We start from the raw sequence: 17,780 nt of genomic DNA on the forward strand, positions 1-17,780 counted from the left end.
GTGCACCCTCCCAGTCCGTTATTGCTTGCCTCCGATTTCGCTGCCTGTCTCAGCTGTAGAGCCCGCCGCTGGAGCTCCAGCCTGACGCCCAGGAAGGATTAGCGCAGTACCTGTCACCAGCTTGGCCAGCTGGTGAAACCACAGTTTCTCTTACTTCCTTGAGTCTTCTGGACGCTGGAGGAATCGATGTCCTTGAGGTGCTGCCGAATTGCAGGTAAGTCCGTTTCCACTTCGTCGCCACTGTAGTGTCCGTGTGTAGATAAAGACACTGAAGACAGGAGTTGGTTCATAGGTATTTACTAAGCAAGTCTGGGGGGGGGGGTTCTAAAGGATATACACAATACACAGGCTTATATAGCCCAAATGGCAATTACCGGCATTACGCACACCTGGGGTCTTAAAGGCACATACACCACAGAGCTTGAGCTTTGGACGCCCCATCTTTCCTCCTTATGGGAATATGCTTGGTTTGTACCTGGTGTCAAATTTTGTTTTATAACGCTCCCGTGAAGCACGTTGGGACATTTTACTACATTAAATACATTCGAAAATACAAATCATTGTTATTGTCTGAAACAACAAATTCCACAGAGGAAAAGTAACAGTATTTTTACTCCCAAATATTAAATATTTTGTTCCGCGAGATTTATCTGCTTTTATTGATGAATTTAAAAAGTCTCTATTAAAACCTGAGCCAGTGTGTTGTGAGACAAAGAGCCTTGTGTCCAATGCGGGGAATAAAGGCCCACAGCCTCCCCGGGCCCCGGGCCCTGAACAAGGGACTGGAGAAACTCGCTGCCCTGCGGATCAGACAATCAGCCGGCGCTAGTCCCGCCCCTCGGGCTCCCCGATTGGGTGGAGCGCCCGCCACCGGCTTGCTCCTCCAGCCCTGCCCCGCTCACTCCCTATTGGTCAGAAGCTCCCGTCAATCACCCGGGCAGTGCGAGCTGAGCATGCGCGGACCTTGGCAGCTGCCGCTGACACATCAGGTGAGAGAGCTCAGGGAGCGGGTTAATGAACCCCAGGGGAGGCTGCGAGATTCTCAGCAGCTCAGCTCTGCTCGGTGCTGTGTGAACGGGCTGCTCCACACCCCGGCTGCTCATGGGGAATGTCAGTGTGGAGGGCCCAGTGCAGAAGGCCCAGGGTGGAAGACCCAGAGGAGGGTGTCATAGGCGGGAGGCCCAGCACGGAGGACCCCAGGCAGGGGGCCCAGAGCGGAGGACCCCAGGCGGGAGGCCCAGCACAGAGGACCCCAGGTGGGGGGCCCAGCATGGAGGACCCCAGGTGGGGGGCCCAGCACGGAGGACCCTAGGCGGGGGGCCCAGCATGGAGGACCCCAGGCGGGGAGCCCAGCACGGAGGACCCTAGGCGGGAGGCCCAGCACGGAGGACCCCAGGTGAGGAGCCCAGCACGGAGGACCCCAGGCGGGAGGCCCACCACGGAGGGCTCCAGGCGGGTGGCCCAGAACGGAGGGCCCCAGGCGGGAGGCCCAGCACGGAGGACCCCAGGCGGGAGGCCCAGCACGGAGGGCTCCAGGCGGGTGGCCCAGAACGGAGGGCCCCAGGCGGGAGGCCCAGCACGGAGGACCCCAGGCGGGAGGCCCAGCACGGAGGACCCCAGGCAGGGGGCCCAGCACGGAGGACCCCAGGCGGGAGGCCCACCACGGAGGGCCCCAGGCAGGTGGCCCAGGGCGGAGGACCCCAGATGGGGGGCCCAGCACGGAGGACCCAGAGGAGCGTGTCCTAGGCGGGAGGCCCAGCACGGAGGACCCCAGGCGGGAGGCCCAGCACGGAGGACCCCAGGTGGGGGGCCCAGGGTGGAGGACCCCAGGCGGGGGGCCCAGGGCGGAGGACCCCAGGCGGGGGGCCCAGCACGGAGGACCCCAGGTGGGGGGCACAGCGCGGAGGACCCCAGGCGGGAGGCCCAGGGTGGAGGACCCCAGGCGGGGGGCCCAGGGCGGAGGACCCCAGGCGGGGGGCCCAGGGCGGAGGACCCCAGGCGGGGGGTCCAGGGCGGAGCGGCTGGTCGACAGAAGCGGAGTCGGGAGATGCTGTGGGTGAGCATGCTGCACGGTTTCTAAAGTTGAAGAACGGTCTCCGGCCCGAATGAGTTCCAGCGGCCCCGCCTGTGCTTCGTCTGGTGGCAGCTGTGAGGCTTTGTTTCGGTGATGGGATCGGGTTTGTGCGCTGCCATTTTGGTGGAGGAAAGACAGACTGTTCCTATCTATAGTCTGGTGCTTGAACAGCCATAAGATGGGAAAAGAGAACGGGATACAAGTGAAAGGAAAAAAGGAAAATAAAAGACAAAACAAGGTATATCGGCAAGGAATAACCAATGTCTTGATGGCTGGGTCCTGTGAGTGATTGCAGCAAGAAGAAGGAAATTTGAGTACTCGTTTTCCTCTTTTACGGGATTTGAGAAAGTGGTCGGCTTCTTTTCTGTGGAAAGGTTGAAGACTGTGGATAAGGATTATGACATTATATGGTTGGATAACATCAAGTGAAGACCAGGAGTTATTAGAGTGCCAATAGGACTGGCGTTGAACTGGTATTACTTGTTTTTTGAAGAAGTTTCGGGTTCTGGTTAAAAGTAGTTTACTTGAAGTCTTAAGTGATTTTTTGATATGGTTGTAGGACTTTGTATATTGTGGTGTTATTTAGTGTCAAAGCCTTCCTTAATCGAACGAACGAACGCTCTAGTGAACGCACGCATTGCCGCAGATAGAAATGACACACATGTACACAGTCATGCACAATGGAACTTACGCTTGAGCGAACGAACGGACGAATGGAGGAATGAATGATTGAACGATGCCAGTTGGACTGGTGTGTACGGATTCTTGGTTTATTAAATAGTTGCAGTTTGTACTGTAAATATTATTGATTTACCTGTAAAATTTATTGTTGTATTTATATTGTTGACCATAATTGGTCAGTGAATGTAATGGATTTACTATGTAACTGATGAGTTGTATAAGTACTGTTGTACTTGAATGTTAAAATTTTAAAAAGGACAACAGGTTATACCAAGCAAAATTGACGAGTTACTAGATTGCCAGTAGGACTGGTATGTATTGTTTTTTACTATGGGTACCTGTATTGTTGACATTGGTTTTGTCTAGAAAAATGTATTATTGTATTTGTACTGTTAATCTTAAAGCTGTTTTTTAAGGCTTAGCCTTATTGTGGTTAATGAATATAATGGATTTATCATGTAATTAATGAGTTGTAACAAGTACTACCAGATTTAAATAACAGAGAAAAAATGAACCTCGGGATCCCTGATAGCCAGCCAGGAATCTTGTGCTGCTGCTGTGCCAGAAGAGAGGAGAGGAGAGGACAGGACAGGACAGGTGAGGTCTCTCTCTCTCTCTGTCCAGGAGGAGAGACCACATCTGTTGCTGCTGCAGCTACTATTGGGGTGCCAGAGGAGAGGAGAGACCAGGAGACCAGACCAGAGCTAACAACAAAGGGAAGCCATTCCATCACTGTTTCCCCAACTGGTCTCCATTACAGGATGATGTGCCTCAATAATTCCGAGACTCGATGTTAGCGAAACAAAACAAGGCTTTTATTAACTTAGAAGGTAACACAGAGTGGAGAGAGGTATCTTCCATCCGGAGGCCTGCAGTACTGGATATGATGCAGGCTGAGCTTGCTTACATAGGGGCCAGGTATGGGCAGAGCCCTACACACAATACATTACAATATACAATACAATGGTGAGGAAACGGAACTGAGGTAAGGGAAATGAAACTGAAACCAACCACAGTCACAGGCAGTGATGAATGGAATATTTCATCACATTCACCCCTTCTATAGATTTAGTCTGTTCGGGGATTTGATAGTCCTCTGCGACCGGCGTGGCTGTTGTGGTGCCGCGGGTGTCGGCTGGGTGTCCCCGGTAGCCTCCTGGGTCTCTGCCGGGGGTGCCGCCAGGGTTGTTGAAGGGGTAGTTGGTGGGGGTGCCATTGGTCGATGTTCTTCCGGGGGTGATGAAAGAGTAGTGGGTGGGTAAGAGTTGCTGTGATCGTTGTTGCTGCTATTGCCATGGTTGTTGTCATTACCGGCTGGGGCGACGTCTTTTATGGACACGGTGTCCTCCCTTCCGTCGGCGTGCCGGACATACGCGTATTGGGGGTTGGCGTGGAGTAGGTGCACTGGCTCCACGAGAGGGTCCGTCTTGTGGCCCCTCACATGCCTTCGCACGAATACCGGACCTGGGGTGGAGAGCCATGACGGCATGGATACGCCTGAGGTGGATTTCCGGGGAAAGACAAACATTCGTTCATGAGGCGTGGCATTAGTGGCAGTACACAATAGTGACCGTATCGAATGGAGCACATCTGGGAGGACTTCCTGCCAGTGGGAGATAGGGAGGCCCTTGGTCCTTAGAGCTAGAGTGACTGCTTTCCATACTGTCCCGTTCTCTCGCTCCACTTGACCGTTACCCCGGGGGTTGTAGCTGGTGGTACGGCTCGTGGCGATCCCCCTGGACAGCATGTACTGGCGTAGCTCTTCACTCATGAAGGACGCCCCCCTATCCGTATGGATGTAGCTCAGCATACCGAACAGGCAGAACAGGCTGTTGAGGCATTTAATGACCGTGGCGCTGGTCATGTCTGGGCAGGGGAAGGTGAATGGGAACCGGGAGTATTCGTCCACAATGTTCAGGAAGTAAACATTGCGGTCGACGGACGGGAGGGGGCCCTTGAAATCTAAGCTGAGCCACTCAAAGGGCCGTGTAGCTTTGATTAAGTGGGCTCTATCTGGGCGGTAGAACCGAGGCTTGCACTCAGCGCAAGTGCGGCAGTTCCTGGTCAGAGACCGAACTTCCTCAATCGAGTAGGGTAAGTTACGGGACTTTATGAAGTGGAATAGCCGCGTGACCCCTGGGTGGCAGAGGTCGTTGTGGAGGGTCTGTAGCCGATCCCCGGTGGCGCTGGCACACATCCCTCGTGAGAGGGCGTCAGGGGATTCGTTAAGGGCCCCTGGCCGGTAAATGATGTCATACTCGAAGGTGGAGAGCTCGATCCGCCACCTAAGAATCTTATCATTTTTAATCTTCCCCTTCTGTTTATTATTGAACATAAACGCTACCGACCGCTGGTCGGTAAGTAGGGTGAAGCGTTTGCCGGCTAGGTAGTGGCACCAGTGGCGCACTGCCTCCACGATGGCTTGGGCCTCCTTTTCCACGGAGGAGTGTCTGATCTCGGTGATATACCTATCAATTCCTCCAAGAAAAGGCGAAGAGTTACGAAGGTGACTAAAGGTTTTTATTGACTAAATAACAGAGCCCACTCTCGTGGGTGATCCGATCCAAGCAGGAGGAATACCAGCCAGTCGCTCACCTTTATACCTGGCCTGGTGGGTGGAGCCAAGGCGGAGTCGGCAGTGGTCATCCCAGGTATAGCAGTGTGGCAAGAGGCGACCTCGTACCGTGATACAATAATGGTCAGTGATACAGTTATAACGAACAGTGGTGAACAGTGCTAACTACTAACAGTGATACGATAGTGAACGTGGTTTACCACACTCGGGCCCTTGGAGGGTCCTCGAGAAGAAAGCTACGGGCCGCCCCGCCTGGTTGAGGGTGGCCGCCAAGGCAAAGTCAGACGCATCACTTTCCACTTGAAATGGAGTGTTCTCGTCCACTGCCTGTAGCGTGGCCCACTCAATATCCTGCTTAATGCTTTTGAAGGCAGCGTGGGCCTCAGCAGAGAGCGGAAAAGAGGATGCTTTCAAGAGGGGGCGGGCTTTGTCGGAGTAGTTGGGAGCCCATTGGGAATAATAAGAAAATAACCCCAGGCACCTTTTCAGGGCTTTGGGAGTGTTGGGCAGGGGCAGCTCCCATAGGGGGCGCAATCGGTCGGGGTCTGGTCCGATTTCCCCATTCTCCACCACGCTGCCTAGTATGCATAGGCGCGTGGTGTTGAAAACGCACTTGTCCTCGTTGTAGGTGAGGTTGAGTTTTTGTGCGGTTTTCAGGAACCTCTCGAGGTTCGAGTCGTGATCCTGCTGGTTGTGGCCGCAGATGGTGACATTGTCGAGGTAGGGGAAGGTTGCCTGCAAGTGGTGGTCATCGACCATGCGGTCCATCTCCCTCTGGAAGACCGAGACCCCATTCGTCACCCCAAAGGGGACTCTGAGGAATTGGTAGAGGCGTCCGTTCGCCTCGAAGGCGGTGTACGGGCAGTCCTCTGGTCTGATAGGGAGCTGGTGGTACGCTGACTTGAGGTCGATGGTGGAGAACACCCGGTATTGGGTGATTTGGTTCACCATTTCTGATATGCGGGGTAGCGGGTAGGCGTCTAGTTGGGTGTACCTGTTGATCGTTTGGCTATAGTCGATCACCATCCGTTTCTTCTCGCTACCCCTTACCACTACCACTTGGGCGCGCCACGGGCTGCTGCTGCGTTCAATAATGCGCTCTTTCAGGAGCCTGTCTACCTCGGTCGCGATAAACCGCCTGCCCTCCCAGCTGTACCTTCTGCTTTTGGTCGCTATCGGCCGACAGTTAGGGGTAAGGTTCGCGAATAGCGAAGGCGGCTTTACCTTCAGGCTAGCCAGACCGCACACTGTGAGGGGCGGCTGGGACCCACCGTACTTGAGCGTGATGCTTTGGTGGTTGCACTGGAAATCCAGGCCCAAGATCACGCTCGCACATAGATTCTTCATGATTAATACTTTAAAATTATCGTATACAGTTCCGTTAATGGACAATTGTACCGTGCAGTAACCCAGAATGGTCGATGTCTGGGTTTTATCAGCCATAGAGATGGTACCCCGAGTAGGGACCACCTTTAGGGAGAGTTGTTGTGCCAGTTCAGGGTGGATAAAACTCTCCGTGCTTCCACTGTCAATTAAACATTTAACCCGGCACCCGTTTACCTCGATGTACACCATTGATTTGGATAGCGGGTGCGGCCTGGTCTGGTCCACTGTGACCGATGCCACTGTAGGGCCCTGATCGAGACAAGATGGCGTCCATGCTGTCTGCTCATAAGATGGCGGACCCCACGAGGTCGGGCAAGATGGCGTCCAAGATGGCCGCTCCCACGGCGCACACGCGGCGGTGGAGGGTTTTCCGGCGGGGTTCCCTCTGCACACCTTCCCGAAGTGCCCCTTCTTACCGCACTTAAAGCAGGTGGTGCCTTTCGCCGGGCACAGGTTTCTGGTGTGCTTTGGCTGCCCGCAGAAGTAGCAGTTGGGTCCCCGACGCGTCGCGGCTGTCGTAGGGCTTCTGGGGGGAGAGCGGGGCCCCGACGGTGTCGGGCTGCCGGGCGGGGAAGATGCCTTCCAAGATGGCGGCGCCCTTGGTGCACACGTGGCGGCGTGGACGGCGCGGGCTGAAGAGTAGGCGTCCGAGTTTCTCTGGGCCACATCCAGGGATCGCGCTGTGTCTGCAGCCTGTTTCAGGTCCAATCCCGTTTTTTCCAGCAGTCTCTGCCGGATGTAAGTGGAGCTGAGGCCTGTGATAAAGGCATCGCGAACAAGCTCGTCAGTGTACACTGCGGCTTTTACATCTCGGCACTTGCAGTCTTTGCCAAGCATTTTCAGGGTGCCTAGGAACTCCTCCACCGATTCCCCAGGTCGCTGTGCGCGAGTAGCGAGCAGATGCCTAGCATACACCTCATTCATAGGCTGCTGGTAGTGCGCCTTTAAGATGTCGCAGGCGGCCAGGTACGTGTCGGCGCCTTGGATGAGGGGGTAAACCCGGTGGCTTACCCAATTACGCAGAATTCCGAGTTTCATACTCGCAGCATCCGTAGCGTCTTTGACAGCTGCGGAATTGTCCAGGAAGAATTCCATACACATAAACCAGTGTCCGAAGCATGCCGATGCGTCCGAAGCATGTTGGTCCAAATCCAAACGTTCGGGTTTCAGGAGTTGATCCATTGTGTTGAAAAATAAGTTAATAAAATTGATGTGCCTCAATAATTCCGAGACTCGATGTTAGCGAAACAAAACAAGGCTTTTATTAACTTAGAAGGTAACACAGAGTGGAGAGAGGTATCTTCCATCCGGAGGCCTGCAGTACTGGATATGAGGCAGGCTGAGCTTGCATACATAGGGGCCAGGTATGGGCAGAGCCCTACACACAATACATTACAATATACAATACAATGGTGAGGAAACGGAACTGAGGTAAGGGAAATTAAACTGAAACCAACCACAGTCACAGGCAGTGATGAATGGAATATTTCATCACACAGGAGAGGGAGAGAGGTGAGAAAAATGAACATCCTACATCTGTTCAGAAGGAGGGAGAACTGTTGGAAAACTTCTACAGGTGGGTGTTTCATGGTGCACTCTCATAAAGACTTTGTATTTAAGTGGGGGGGAGGAAAGAAGAAGAAGAAGAAAACATCTAGGGGGTGTGTGTGAGTGTGTGTGGCTCTTGTAAAAACTAGGCCACACACACCACTAGCAAACACCCCTCCCTATGGCTTCCCTTTGTTGTTAGCTCTGGTCTGGTCTCCTGGTCTCTCCTCTCCTCTCCTTTGGCACCCCAATAGTAGCTGCAGCAGCAACAGATGTGCTCTCTCCTCCTGGACACAGAGAGAGAGAGACCTCACCTGTCCTTTAATAAACCAAGAATCCGTACACACCAGTCCAACTGGCATCGTTCAATCATTCATTCCTCCAATCGTCCGTTCATTCACTCAAGCGTAAGTTCCATTGTGCATGACTGCATACATGTGTCATTTCTATCTGCGTGCATGCGTGCGTTCGTTCATCCATCCGGCAGGCTTCACGCTCACCAAGCGGGCCTTCATCCTGGGGAGCGAGGGCCCTTCATTCGACTGAACGTAAGTTCCATTGTGTATGTGTGCGTATCATTTGTCTACCTGTGTGCATGCGTACGTTCAGTCATCCGTCCGGCAGGCCTCACACTCACCGAGTGACCCCCGTCCTGGGGAGCGGGCCCTTCATTTGGTCGAACGTAAGTTCCATTGTGTATGCGTGCGTGCGTGCATATATTTGTATCCGCATGCATGCGTTCACTAGAGCGTTCGTTCGTTCGATTAAGGAAGGCTTTAACACTAAATAACACCACAATATGCAAAGTCCTACAAACATATCAAAAAATCACTTAAGACTTCAAGTAAACTACTTTTAACCAGAACCCGAAACTTCTTCAAAAACAAGTAATACCAGTTCAATGCCAGTCCTATTGGCACTCTAATAACTCCTGGTCTTCACTTGATGTTATCCAACCATATAATGTCATAATCCTTATCCACAGTCTTCAACCTTTCCACAGAAAAGAAGCCGACCACTTTCTCAAATCCTGTAAAAGAGGAAAATGAGTACTCAAATTTCCTTCTTCTTGCTGTAATCACTCACAGGACCCAGCCATCAAGACATTGGTTATTCCTTGCCGATATACCTTGTTTTGTCTTTTATTTTCCTTTTTCACTTGTATCCCGTTCTCTTTTCCCATCTTATGGCTGTTCAAGCACCAGACTATAGATAGGAACAGTCTGTCTTTCCTCCACCAAAATGGCAGCGCACAAACCCGATCCCATCACCGAAACAAAGCCACACAGCTGCCACCAGACGAAGCACAGGCGGGGCCGCTGGAACTCATTCGGGCCGGAGACCGTTCTTCAACTTTAGAAACCGTGCAGCATGCTCACCCACAGCATCTCCCCACTCCGCTTCTGTCGACCAGCCGCTCCGCCCTGGGCCCCCCGCCTGAGGTCCTCCGTGCTGGGCCCCCCACCTGGGGTCCTCCACCCTGGGCCCCCGCCTGGGGTCCTCCGTGCTGGGCCCCCGGCCTGGGGTCCTCCGCCCTGGGCCCCCCGCCTGGGGTCCTCCGCCCTGGGCCCCCGGCCTGGGGTCCTCCGTGCTGGGCCCCCCGCCTGGGGTCCTCCGCCCTGGGTCCCCCGCCTGGGGTCCTCCGCGCTGGGCCCCCCGCCTGGGGTCCTCCGTGCTGGGCCCCCCGCCTGGGGTCCTCCGCCCTGGGCCCCCCGCCTTGGGCCCTCCGTGCTGGGCCCCCCGCCTGGGGTCCTCCGCCCTGGGTCCCCCACCTGGGGTCCTCCGTGCTGGCCCCCCCGCCTGGGGTCCTCCGTGCTGGGCCCCCCGCCTGGGGTCCTCCGTGCTGGGCCCCCCGCCTGGGGTCCTCCGTGCTGGGCCCCCCGCCTAGGGTCCTCCGTGCTGGGCCCCCCGCCTAGGGTCCTCCGTGCTGGGCCCCCCGCCTAGGGTCCTCCGTGCTGGGCCCCCCGCCTAGGGTCCTCTGTGCTGGGCCTCCCACCTGGGGTCCTCCGTGCTGGGCCTCCCGCCTAGGACACTCTCCGCTGGGTCCTCCGCGCTGGGCCCCCCGCCTGGGGTCCTCCGTGCTGGGCCCCCCGCCTGGGGTCCTCCGCCCTGGGCCCCCCGCCTTGGGCCCTCCGTGCTGGGCCCCCCGCCTGGGGTCCTCCGCCCTGGGTCCCCCACCTGGGGTCCTCCGTGCTGGCCCCCCCGCCTGGGGTCCTCCGTGCTGGGCCCCCCGCCTGGGGTCCTCCGTGCTGGGCCCCCCGCCTGGGGTCCTCCGTGCTGGGCCCCCCGCCTAGGGTCCTCCGTGCTGGGCCCCCCGCCTAGGGTCCTCCGTGCTGGGCCCCCCGCCTAGGGTCCTCCGTGCTGGGCCCCCCGCCTAGGGTCCTCCGTGCTGGGCCCCCCGCCTAGGGTCCTCCGTGCTGGGCCTCCCACCTGGGGTCCTCCGTACTGGGCCCCCCGCCTGGGGTCCTCCGTGCTGGGCCCCCCACCTGGGGTCCTCCGTGCTGGGCCTCCCGCCTAGGACACTCTCCGCTGGGTCCTCCGTGCTGGGCCCCCCACCTGGGGTCCTCCGTGCTGGGCCTCCCGCCTAGGACACTCTCCGCTGGGTCCTCCGTGCTGGGCCACCCACCTGGGGTCCTCCGTGCTGGGCCTCCCGCCTAGGACACTCTCCTCTGGGTCTTCCACCCTGGGCCTTCTGCACTGGGCCCTCCACACTGACATTCCCCGTAAGCAGCCGGGGTGTGGAGCAGCCCGTTCACGCAGCACCGAGCAGAGCTGAGGTGCTGAGAATCTCGCAGCCTCCCCTGGGGTTCATTAACCCGCTCCCTGAGCTCTCTCACCTGATGTGTCAGCGGCAGCTGCCAAGGTCCGCGCATGCTCAGCTCACACTGCCCGGGTGATTGACGGGAGCTTCCGACCAATAGGGAGCCGGCGGTGGGTCCTCCAACCAATCGGGGAGCCCGAGGGGCGGGACTAGCGCCAGCTGATTGTCTGATCCGCAGGGCAGCGAGTTTCTCCAGTCCCTTGTTCAGGGCCCGGGGCCCGGGGAGGCTGTGGGCCTTTATTCCCCGCATTGGACACAAGGCTCTTTGTCTCACAACACACTGGCTCAGGTTTTAATAGAGACTTTTCAAATTCATCAATAAAAGCAGATAAATCTCGTGGAACAAAATACTTCATATTTGGGAGTAAAAATACTGTTATTTTTCCTCTGTGGAATTTGTTAGTTTCCGACAATAACAACGATTTGTATTTATAGAACGTATTTAATGTAGTAAAATGTCCCAACGTGCTTCACGGGAGCGTTACAAAACAAAATTTGACACCGGGTACAAACCAAGCACATTCCCATAAGGAGGAAAGATGGGGCGACCAAAGCTCAAGCTCCCTGGATGACAAAGGATGTAGACGTTAGAATAAAACAGAAAAAGGAGGTTTACGACAAATGTCAGGTACAGAATACAGTCAAAAACCAGGAGAGTACAGAGAATGGGGGGAAATTGAAAAAGGATATATGAAAGACTTGCATTTATATAGCGCCTTTCACGACCACCAGACATCTCAAAGCTCTTTACAGCCAATGAAGTACTTTTGAAGTGGAGTCATTGTTGTAATGTGGGAAACACGGCAGCCAATTTGTGCTCAGCAAGCTCCCACAAACAGCATTGTGATAATAACCAGGTAATCTGTTTTTGTTATGTTGGTTGAGGGATAAATATTGGCCAGGACACCGGGGATAACTCCCCTACTCTTCTTCAAAAGAGTGCCATGGGATCTTTTACATCCACCTGAGAGCAGACGGGGCCTCAGTTTAAAGTCTCATCAGAAACAGTGCAGCACTCCCTCAGCACTGCACTGGAGTGTCAGCCTCGCTTTATGTGCTCAAGTCCCTGGAGTGGGACTAGAACCCACAACCTTCTGACTCAGAGAGCAAGTGTGCTGCCCACTTTTTTATATTATACTTTATTGAACATTAAGAACATTTACAACATCGTGATCATTACATTGTATGATACAAATCAATTCCACTGCCCTGCACAGCCATTCCGCCACCACATTTTAACATCAAAACCTGAAGTTTAATTTGTCACCTGTAACATATATTAATCGATTGTACTTTAAAAATTGGTTGTAAAATACTGTCCTTAAACAGAGTCTCATCCTGTGTCCCACACATTGGGCAAGTTGCCGCCTCCACTCGTCCAATCTTGCACAAGACCGTCATGGTAAAAATCCGGTTATGAGCCAATTTGAAATCCAGTTCAACCCATTCTGGGCATTTAAAATTCGCCCACACTCCCTTCCAAATCCTGTTGAAGTCCAGCTGTGGGTATATACTCTGCCAAAACTCCTGACCAGCAGGTGTCTTGAATCTCCATTCTCTGAATACCTCATAGAAATCTCGAGTATTACAGTTGTCAAATTGGACCAACTCTCCCCCTTTCTCCAGTACAAAGCTTGGAAAAGCAGGATGCATTTTACTTCCTTTGGAGATTTCCGCATTTATTTCTTCCATCCAATCCTGTGGCATTGCCCTCACAATCTTCTCATACATAATTCCTATTGCTTTTTCCTCTACCTCCTGATCTCCCTCCCACACCATGTCCCTCACTATCGCTTCTGGCAAACAACCTGGAATCACCTCGTATAATACATCTTTCACCGATATAATCCCAGCTTTTATAAAAGCTTGATTAAATAAAACCTCTCCTTCGATGTTGACCCACCTGTTCAAAAATAAGGGCTGTTCTAAAAATTCCTCAGCCCCCTTGGGCATAAACTGCACACTTTTTAAAAATTGGGCCCAAGTCTCTACAACCCCAGAATAAAACCGAGGGAGAAGTTTAATCGATTTCAAAAACCTATTATTATTCCATATACAATATCCCCAGCCCTCCTCATCCACTTCGTTTTAAAAAATGCTCAAAACAACTCTTCCAAAAACTTGAATTTGACTTCTGAAGAAATCTCTTCACCCATTTGATTCTAAAGGATTTTTTCTTCAAATCAATATCTGGGAAGTTGAGTCCTCCCTGATTTCTCCGTCCAATGATGGTATTGTAAGCCAACAAGGCTGGTTTCCCTTCCCATATAAACCTCACACAAGCCTCTCGGATGGACTTTTCCACCCACTCAGGAATATCCTCCACCGTCAATAAGTATCATAGCTTAGATAGCAGGAGAGCAGAAACCAGTCGCTCTTCCTTGTACTTTCAACCACCTTCTTTCCCATCTTCCCAAAATCTTTTTAATTTTCATAACCTTCGCTTCCCAATTTAATCGATCCACTTCTTCCCTGTCTTTCTTGCACCCCATATGCACCCCCAGAACTTCCAAAACCTCCACCACCTTAAAGGGACATTCCCCCAACCATTCCCCCCTACCCCTCCCTGCAACCAGGCATTGGGACTTACTATAATTCACTCTGGCCCCTGAAGCTCTACAATATTCCTCCACTACCTCCATAGCTTTCTTCACTAACTCCCCATTTCTCAATGTTAAGGTTGTGTCATCTGCATATTGGTGTATCACCGACACCAGCCCAGAACTGTGGACCACAATCCCAACTACATCTTGTTTCTTTCGCATCATGTAACCTAATGGTTCTGCTACTAATGTGTACAGCAGTGGGGACAGGGGACAACCCTGTCTCACTGATCTCTGTATCGGAAAATATTTAGATAAAAAACCATTACATTTAACACAGCTAAATATGTTTGAATAAAAAATCCTTATTCACTGAATGAAATTTTCCTTGAAACCAAATGCTTCCAAAACCTTCAATAAAAACTCATGAGAGACCCTATCAAAGGCTTTCTCTTGATCTATCTTTAATACATACGCCTCCCTCCCACTCTCTTCCATGAGCTCTATCGCATCTCGGATTGAGACCACAGAGTCTGCGATGTCCCGGCCAATGACTCCATAGGACTGAGAGGGCCAAACTATCTCCGGTAAAACCTCCTTCAAACGATTTGCCATAACCCTCGCCAAGATCTTATAATCCACATTTAATAGTGTGATGGGCCTCCAATTCTTCAGATCCCGTCTATCCCCTTTATTTTTATAAGCTAAGCTTATGATACCTCTCCTCATTGATGGGGCCAGGCTTCCCTCAATTTTAATTTCCTTAAAAACTTCTAAGAGCAATGGACTTAAAATCTCGAAAAATTCCTTATAAAATTCTGCACTTAGTCCATCGGACCCTGGGCTTTTCCCCCCCTTCATTCCACTTATTGCTATTTTTATTTCCGCTAATCCTACTTCTTTATCACACATGCTTCTCTCATCCTCCTTTAAACCCTTTTCAATAAAAGCAGTAACCTTCTCCATCTCCAAATTGGAAATGTCTTCTTTTGTATATAGCTCAGCTGCTAGTCGCCTCCAAAATCTCCTCACTTTCATGAATGATCTTCTCCCCAACCTTCAACTCCTCAATTAACGATAATCTCTGTTGCAGCTTCTCTTGCTCTAGAAAATATCTAGTGCATCTTTCGCCCTCCGATGCATCTCTAGCCTTTGCACAGAGAATGGCCCCCTTACATTTTTCAGCTTGCAATAATTCCCACTCTTCCTTTAGCACCCAGAACTTAGTCTCAGCTCCCTTATCCCCTCTGTCAACTGCTTTACAGACATCCGTAAACCTTTTGTTTATATTCTCTTCTCGATGCCAGTTAGCTGCCGCCCTCTTTTTCCCATAACATACCGAAAAAACTTTTACCTCATATTTGAAATTATCCCACCAAACTCTTCTTTCTTTCAAGAACAAAAGTTCCTTCTGAGCATTCTTTATTATATTTATAATCCCTTCTTTATAAGCACATTCCTTCAGGTATTGATTGTTTAAAATCCACACCCCTGAACCGATCTTAACTCTGCTGTTCCTAATTCTAAGAACCAAAGCCGAGTGATCGCTAAAAAATACTTTTTTATAATAAATCTCTATCACCTCCAAACTTAACCCTTCCCGCATTAATACAAAATCTATTCGGCTCTGTTTTAAAACATCACCCACCCAACCTGCTCTGGAGAACTCCCTTTTTATGGGGTTCCGGTCCCTCCATAAGTCTCTCAAATTTAAATTTGCCATCATTTTTATAATCATCCCTCTGGAGTTATCCTCTTTAAAGGTCATCTGGGCTGAAATGTCCATCCAAGATAAAAATACATTAAAATCCCCCACTATACAAGGATTTTCCACCTCTGCCACTTCAGTGAATAACCCCCGAAAAAACTCGCGACGCTTGCAATGGTCGTTCGGTGCATAGATATTAAAAAGATCGCAATTAAATCCCTCCAATTTTACCCTTAGCCGTAAAAATCTCCCCTCAGTGTCCTTGTCCACCAAGGCAACGTTCTCTTCTATGGACGGACTCACCAAAACAGCCACCCCTCTATGGTTATTGTTTGCACAACTTGCAAACACCTCTCCCTTCCAAACCTTCTGAACTCTTTCTAGAATATCTTCATCCCAAAAGGTTTCTTGCAGACACAAGTCCGTGCCTTTAAAACCCTGCAACAACTGCTGCAATTTCTTCTCACCCCTCAGTCTGTTCACATTGATCGAGACCAATGTAATCATGGCTCCAAAGAAGGGAAGTATGCCCAATAATCTCCCCATCATTTAATCTCTGGCTCTTCCCTCCTCTCATGCTCCTTCTCAACTTTTCGGGCAGCTGTTGCTTTTTCCTGCAGCCTCCGGCTCTTTTTCCCCTCCTGTTTGACCCCTCCCTGCTGTTTCAGCCTCTTCCTTGCCTTAACTTTGGGCCCATGAGCTGCCCTTTCTCCCTCCTTCTGCCCCTCACTAACCTTTCCCTTTCCACATGATGCCACCCCACCCCCGACTTCCATGTCTCTGTCCCCCTCTAATTCCTCACACTCAAGCTCTTCTGCAACCCCCTGTGCCTGCTCCCCGTCAGATACATAATCCTGCTCCCCGTCAGATACTTCATCTCCCATAGAGAGTCTTCCTGCTATCGCAGTTTCTCCCACTGTGCCGCCCCCTTCGACCACATCTCTACCTCTGACCCTTGCACCTTGTTCCCTCACTCCATGGGACAATGGCACACCTAAATTGTTCCCATCTGATGTCTCTATCTCGCCGATCCCATTCTGCTGTCCCTTTAAGGCTCCTGCCTCTTGCACCCTCTCCCTGCCCTGCCCCCTCCCGCTCACCAAAATATCCGACTCCCCACCTTTCCCCGGAGCACTCACTTCCACCACACACCCCGCTCCTGCCTCCTCTCCCCCCGCAGACACCAGACTCCCCAGGGGGAGCCGAACTGCACTAAGGCTCGAGTCTGCACGCGACCCTTGCTGCTCGCTGCTGTCTTTGTTCCCCTCCATAGCACTCGCAATGTTTTCCGCCATCTCCATCTCGATCTCCGCCAACCTCTGCCTCTTCCTGTGCTCCTTTTTCCTTCATTTTACCAGCTGTGTCCTCCGACTGCACCGCACCTCCGGCCGTTCCACACTCCTCTCCTGCTCCTTCTCCCATCTCCTCATCACTCATTTCGCTCCCTTCTGCCACACACTCACAGCGGGTGGGGCCTTTACGACACACCCCACAGCTCTCCGCCTTGCAGCTCCGCGCGATATGTCCCGACTCACCGAAATTGTAACAATACAAATCAGGACAGTTTCTCACGAGATGGTCATGTCCCAGACGATAGTAACACACCTTTACTTGGTTATCGTGCAGCACACGAAAGTACTGTACTCCTTCCAGTGTCTCGAACTTCATACTGTAAGGCAAAGACCTCACCCCCTCTGGAAACCGCACCTTTACATACCGGGTTCTGTCTGCTACCCGTGTTCCCGGATAGTACCTCCTCTTTATTTCAGAACAGATTTTAATGTCCCACAACTCCAACTTTTTGCTCAGCACTTCGTCCTCGATGTACTCAGGCAAGTTCAAAAATGAAACCACCACGTCCTTTGAATATAGCAGAGTCACCTCCAAAAATTTCTCCCCAACTTTCAGACTGTGCAGCAGTTTTTCCACCTCCTCACGGCCACTGACCGTCACCTCAAATCCCACATTTGGTTTTGGTCGGCAGGCAAAACAGCTTCCCTCACCACAGTCCTCATGAACCGCCTGGATTATATCCCAGGCTTGAATCTTCTTATCTTCACATTGCACCACCACCGTATTTTCTTTACCAAACCTCCTGAGGTCCCGGCCCAAATCTTTGGACCTTTTTTTTCCCCCTTCCCACCACAGTTTCTTCCCGAATAAAACTCCTCTTGGGAATATTGTCCTCTGAGGGGCTCGGCACTCCAGACCCCTCAGCAGCCATCTGGCTGTTTTTTGTGGGCCAAAAAGGCCCTAAAACCTGAAAACAACACCCCAAAACCCTCCACCAACTTTTTACAAAACTTTCTCCAACACCCAGCTGCAATTAGGCAACCAGTCACACCTGGCTCACTCCTAGCCCCTCCCACCTAGAGAGTGCGACCCACTGAGCCCCAGCTGGCACAAGGGAGAGAGTACAAGAAAAGATTAGTGGGTAATGTAAA

At 52.3% G+C, this 17,780-nt stretch overlaps 1 protein-coding gene across 1 annotated transcript in view; it reads left to right on the top strand.

The window, feature by feature from the left end:
- Positions 1-17,527, top strand: part of LOC147096589 (uncharacterized) — a 28,657-nt gene extending 11,130 nt beyond the window's left edge. Inside the window, exon 3 of the mRNA XM_085973847.1 lies at positions 17,485-17,527. Coding sequence (XP_085829973.1) covers positions 17,485-17,527 — 43 coding nt within the window. The remainder of the gene's footprint in view (positions 1-17,484) is intronic.
- The last annotated feature ends 253 nt before the right edge of the window (positions 17,528-17,780 follow it).

This window comes from Somniosus microcephalus, unplaced genomic scaffold (assembly GCF_052327205.1).
Source record: "Somniosus microcephalus isolate GS21.2 unplaced genomic scaffold, FLI_Smic_1.0 unresolved_chr1, whole genome shotgun sequence".
Lineage (NCBI taxonomy): Eukaryota > Metazoa > Chordata > Chondrichthyes > Squaliformes > Somniosidae > Somniosus > Somniosus microcephalus.